Source organism: Gavialis gangeticus, unplaced genomic scaffold (genome assembly GCF_001723915.1).
Source record: "Gavialis gangeticus isolate Ggan-Ray unplaced genomic scaffold, GavGan_comp1, whole genome shotgun sequence".
NCBI classification, from domain to species: domain Eukaryota; kingdom Metazoa; phylum Chordata; order Crocodylia; family Gavialidae; genus Gavialis; species Gavialis gangeticus.
In genome coordinates, this window is record NW_017729033.1 from 20,879,160 (window position 1) to 20,885,300 (window position 6,141).

The 6,141-nt window shown below is 42.2% G+C and overlaps 1 protein-coding gene across 3 annotated transcripts in view; it reads left to right on the forward strand.

Annotated features, from left to right (window-relative positions):
- Positions 1-6,141, forward strand: part of FAM193A (family with sequence similarity 193 member A) — a 155,060-nt gene that overhangs the window by 25,830 nt on the left and 123,089 nt on the right. For all 3 annotated transcript variants that reach the window (XM_019526283.1, XM_019526284.1, XM_019526285.1), the window contains exon 7: positions 1,282-1,426. In XM_019526283.1, coding sequence (XP_019381828.1) covers positions 1,282-1,426 — 145 coding nt within the window. The remainder of the gene's footprint in view (positions 1-1,281; positions 1,427-6,141) is intronic.

Consider the following 6,141-nt stretch of genomic DNA (forward strand, 5'->3'; position numbering starts at 1 on the left):
CTTTCTTTTAAAAAAAAAAAAAAAAAAAAAAAATTGGTGACTCTCTTGGTGGCCTTTTGATTTAATGCTTAGCAATATCTGTTTGCTGTTCACTTAAGCTAGGATAGGGATGATCCTGTCTCAAGCAGAAGATTGAACTAAATGATCTCTGGAGGTCCCTTCCAGCCCCACTGCTCTAAGATTTATGATTTCTCTGATTTGGTGCTTTTTCTTTTGCCATGACAGCTGAGGATTAACTTATTGCTGTTGCCAAATGGCAAGCGTAGTTACATAGGTGTTGGAACACTAGTACAATCCCAGTCCTATGAAAGTTGATGTTAAAGCTGCCACTGGATTTCTTTGGGGCCTGTACTTTTACTCAAGGAGTCAAAGATTGAATTTTGATGCTAATAGTAACATCTTTGAAGCTTTGGACAAGTCTGTTTTTAGCCTTTGTCTGAGAGTTCAGTCATTGGTAAAAGAAAGCTAATACTGAACTGAGTGGCATGGTTGCAGTGAGGTTTGGTTAATGTTTGGATGAAATGAAAAATATTTACAATAAAGTGTCTTTCAGAAATGTATTGCATCACCTTTTTAGGCTGTCTTATAAGGTCAAGGTTTATCATGTTCACTTGGTAGACTGAGGGTGCTAAGATCTGTCAGGCTTAAGTGAAATTTATTAGAATTCAACTTCTGAATCCATAGCAAGGGAAAAGAAAGGCCTGTGATTGATTGATTCCTGTAATTTCCTCTCCAAGGGAGAGATGGCACTGTATGAACAAAATCAGAGCAATTATTGCCCCTGTCAATAAAGTTTTTAATTTCTTAGTGCAACCAAGTTACTGTATGTAGCAGCCTGGTTCCTTGACACTTTCCATGCTATCCTTAATCACTAGTGTGCTGATTTAACACTTAACTACATGTGGTTTTATATTGGCTAGCCAATTATTTTTAGTCATCTCAATCTAAGGTGTGTGTATATATAGTTCTGAGAGATAAGTATATCAAGTTGTAAAACTTTGTGAATGAATTGACTCTCTTTACCCCAATTTGCTGTGAAAATGTTTATATATTTGGTATTCTTGGTTTCCAAACATTTAGCAAGTAGTCATTAGATATTTTTGTTTAAAGTAGAGGAAATTCAGTTGTCAGGTGCTAGTAGGCTTCTGTGTCATAAACTAATTATGTTTATAAAACTTAAATACTATTTTTAAATGGTGTTATGTTCAATTAGTATAGGATTAAATTATTTTGACTTTTTAGGTGAATACCTCTATTTAATATTCTAACTACAATTTTTAGGCTTGGAACAACACGTGATTCCTGTAGTGAAGATATGTATAGTACCTTGCTACAAAGGTATCATCAGTTGGAACAGGAGATGGGTCAAGTTGCTGAAGCATGGCTTGAATGCCAGAAAAGAATAGATGATTATGTAGATGAACAGGTAAGGACTATGTAACTAATTACTTGACATTGTAGTAAATGTAAAACATAAAAGGTGCATGTTGCATATACTTTCTCATCTATGTAGTCTAGAAATCCTAACTATTATTCAGGGAATGTAAAATTGAGGGATTCAGTGAAACTTATTTAATCTGAATTTCACTAAAACTTACTCAAGTGAAGTGTGTTGTAGTAATGATTTTTATATAAAACAGGGTTTGGTTTGGTTTTTTACCAGACATTTGTTAAAAATTTAATCAATGCACTTCATGTATGCTGTGATATATGAATATTCCCAGTAAGTGCTTTGATAACAAGTGATGTAATCCTGTGCAGCACATTACAAGAAATTATATTGAATATGTGTATTCATGGCTGGTACACAATTTTAAAGATAGCCTCAAAGCTGAAAAGAATTTTTGCTATCAGACTTTTGTAGTAGTCTACATAGTAGTATAGTATAAGAAATCCTAGATTTATTATGTGATACATTATCCTTTTTTGTAAGAAAGTAGGGCCCCTGACAGATGTTAAAGCAATGGCAAGATTGGGTTCATAGGAATTTTATGCTGCATCTCAAACATTGTGTCTGCTACCATGCCAGACATTCAGGGGATAGGGCTTAAAATTCCTCCAGTCCTAATTGTGCTGCTACAGAACTGGCCTGATCTTGCAGATTTGGGTAGAGAGTGACTCTTTCCTGGACCCAAGGTTGTCCCTAGCAGGTTGCAGACCTGGAGATGTCTGGAGTGGGTTTGGCCCCTATAGTCCCAGTTTGGGTTTGAGACCCCAGGCTACTTGGGGCTAGCTCTGATGGATTAATCTGCCCCCCAACAGTCCTGCATTCAGTCAACACCCTAAGCTGTTGGGGGCCAGGGCCAACAGTCAGTTGACCTGGCCCCTCCATGGCCCTGGGACAGTCCAGCTGCATTCAAGGTTTTTAAAAATCCTGAGACCTCAGGATACATGAGTCTCTTCTCCTGTCCCAGGGTCTAAAAACTGCATATTAGGTCTGGCTTCCTGCAACCTGGCATTTTAATGTGCCCTTCCCTGAAACCGCCATGGAGGTTGAAAGGTAAGGCAGGAATGTGGGGAGACCAGTGGATGTGGTGTACCTTGACTTGAGCAAGGCTTTGGATATGATCTCCCGCAAAATTCACACAGGCAAGCTAAGGAAGTATGGGTTTGATGAATTAACTGTGAAGTAGATGGAAAACTGCCTGGATCATTGGGCTCAGAAGGTAGTAGTCAATAGCTTGATGTCTAGTTGGCAGCCAGTATCAAGTGGAGTGCCCCAAGGGTTGGTCCTGGGGCTGGTTTTGTTCAATATCTTCTTCAACAACCTGAAAGATGGTATAGAGTGCAGCCTCAGCAAGTTTGCAGATGACACCAAGCTGGGGGGAGTAGTAGATGCACTGGAGGCTGGATAGGGTTAGGATTCAGAGAAAACTAGACAGATTGAAGGGTTGGACCAAAAAATCTTATCAGGCTCAATAAGAACAAATTCAAAGGCCTGCACTTAGGCTGGAACAATCCCATGCACCATTACAAGCTGGGGACTGACTGGCTGGGCAGCAACTCTGCAGAAAAAGACCTGGGGGCTACAGTGGTCAATAGGCTAAATATGAGCCAGCAGTGTGGCCTTGTTGCAAAGAAGGCTAATGGCATACTGAACTGCATTGGTAGGTGTGTTGCCAGCAGATCAAGGGAGGTAATTATTCCCTTCAATTTAGCACTGGTGAGGCTGCATCTGCAGTACTGTGTTAAGTTTTGGGTCCCTCAGTACAGAAAGGGTGTGGACAAACTGGAAAGGGGCCAGCAGAAGGCAACAAAATCGCGAGGGGGCTAGGGGACATGACTTATGAGGAGAGGCTGAGGGAACTGGGTTTATTTAATCGGGAGAAAAGAAGACTGAGAGGGGATTTTAATAGCAGCATTCAACTACTTGAAGGGGGTTTCAAAAGAGGATGGAGGTAGACTGTCCTCGGTGGTGACAGATGACAGAACAAGAAGCAGTGGTCTCAAGTTATATTAAGGGAAGTTTAGGTTAGATATTAGGGAAAACTTTCTCACTAGGAGGGTAGTTAAACACTGGAACAGGTTACCCAGAGAGGTGGTGGAGTCTCCATCCTTGGAGGCTTTAAAGACCCAGCTACACAACTTTGGCTGGGGTGATCTAGTTGGAGATGGTCCTGCTTTGAGCAGGGGGTTGGACTAGATGACCTTCTGAGGTCCCTTCCAACCGTAACTTTCTATCTCTGTATGATTCTATGAAAGGCTACTGAGCTTTTGGGTTGCCTGGTTCTCATTAGGGGGAGCCCTTTGACTCCCTCTGCTGGAGAACCTTTGCAACCTGTTCCCACTGCAGCCCATTTTGGCACCCAGACCAGGACTGTCCCAGTCCTGATCCTGTCCTCAGCCCCATGCTAGTGCTAACAGCCAGCTGATTATCAACATCAAGAAATAGGTGGTTGTTGGGGGGCGGCGGGAGAAGCAGTGCATCTTGTAATGCCAGATGATCCAGCAAAGACCTATTACCCAGTATGTGACATGCCACACCCGCAAATTTAAAGCTTGATGGAAACCAGCAAAAAAAGTTCTAATTTTTTTGGTGGCCACCTTTTTGTGGCTGGTTTGCCATTTTTATGTGACTAACATAGGCTCCGTGACTAGCTGCATGTTTTAGATTGTAACTGTATACCAACCATATTCCCATGGAGCTTCCATGAGCAAGATCCTATGTTGCCTTGCACCTCTGCAAAGCCATATAAATACCCATAATTTTTAACTTTTTAATACAGTTTAAAATTACTTTGTACATGCAACATGTCTGAATTTATTGTGCAATTAACTAATTAACTGCACAGTAAGTATAAAATGCTGGGGGCCTAGAGAGTACAACATAATGAATACAAAAAATCACACTAAAATGAGTTTACTTCACAATAGTCAGCTTATTTTAATTTGCATCCTTGATTTGACTACAATATTCATGTATTGACAATTGAATAAAAATGCTGACAGTCTGACTTGCATCTTTGCTTTTTAGAGTAAAATTGCAGGCATCACACAAACTGTTGAAGTGGGAGCTATTTTTACATATGTAAATAGTAGTGTTTCCTTTACTTGTACCTCTGAGTCTCAGAAAAACTGTAAGCCTTTGCAGACTTCTTTTGTAAGTAGGAGGAAAAAGGTGGGTATCCTCTATAAACTATTTACCCAGTGTCTCAGTGCAGGCTTTGACCAAACTCTCAAATTGTTATATGTATGAGAATATGCTACAAAGATGCAGTATGGTTTTGAGAGGTGTCTGGTAACGTGTGTAATGAGGTATAAGAATCAGCTGAACCTTCTGATTTTTGGTGTGGTGGAGAACACCTCTACCATACCACCTCTTGCAATAGATGAGCCTCAGAAGCGAGATTTTTCTTTTTACAATAGTAATTGTGAAAGCAGGATGCTACATGCTTCCAGAGGTCCTGATCTTGAGGACATGAGTGAAAAATGAAGAGCTGAGCTAGACTCCCTGCCCGTTAGAGATGGGGAATAAGGAAAGGGAGCAAGTCCCTGGGGTACAGATAGGGGAAAATAGGTTTTAATAGCACAGGAAGTTTAACTGTAGCCTCGAAGGATGTTTGTTTCTTCTGGTAGAGATTTTGTAGGGACTGGGAAGTAGAGTGAAGGACCTGTCTCATAGCTTGTGTAATGAGAAATGTGAATCAGCTGAGCCTTGTGACTTCTTGGTGTGGTAGAGGACCTGCAATAGGTAAGCCTCAGAAGAAAGAGAGCAGAACAAAGGAGCAGCTGAGCAGCACCCTGCCCACTCCACACACTGCAGCCCCTGGCCTAGGGAGCTGGCAGGGGTCTCCCTGTTGCTCCAGTCTCTTCTCAGGACTAGGGTCATTGTTCCAACTCCACTTAAAGTCAGCAGGGCCAGGAACCAGCGATAGGGAAAGCCTCTCTGAGCCTGCTTTCTGCCCTCCACAGGCTTTTAAATTACTGCCCCCACCTCCTAGCTGGTTGGCAGGGGTGCAGTTGAAAGCTGGAAGGGCTGGGAGCTGTTCGGGGGAAAGCTTCCCTGAGCTCCTGAAACAGGCTGTTCCCTTCCTGGATGAGGAGTGTCTGAGCATTCATTCTTGCAAGAGTTTCTCTTGCAAAGGAAGCCTTTCAGGTTGACACAGGGAAGATTTTATTCTGGAGGGGGCATGTTTACCATGAGAGAAAATGAGTGCTTACATGTAGCTTCTACCAGGAGAGTGACAGGTGTTACACCTGTACATGGCCTATGAAAGCATGGTGAGTTTCTGTGAGTTGCATACTTGTCCATACAGTCACAATCAAAAGAGGTCTCTTGTACCAATGAAAACTTTCTTTTGATGGGGAATAAGCTATGCAAGACAGCTGAGGCTAGGCAAAAATTGTACCATCTTTATAGAATCTAGACATGGAGGCAGTTGTGAACCTGTATGCAAGGAATAACTGAGCAAAGTTTGGATTACTCATTTGGCTTCCAGGATTCTTCTATGAGACGAGGTAGAAGAAATTCAAGAGGGATGTGGACAGCATAGAGAGGGTCCAGAGGAGGGCCACTCGCATGATCAGGGGGCAGCAGGGCAGGCCCTATGAGGAGAGGCTACGGGACCTGAACCTGTTCAGCCTCCACAAGAGAAGGCTGAGGGGGGATCTTGTGACCTGTTACAAACTGGTCAGGGGGGA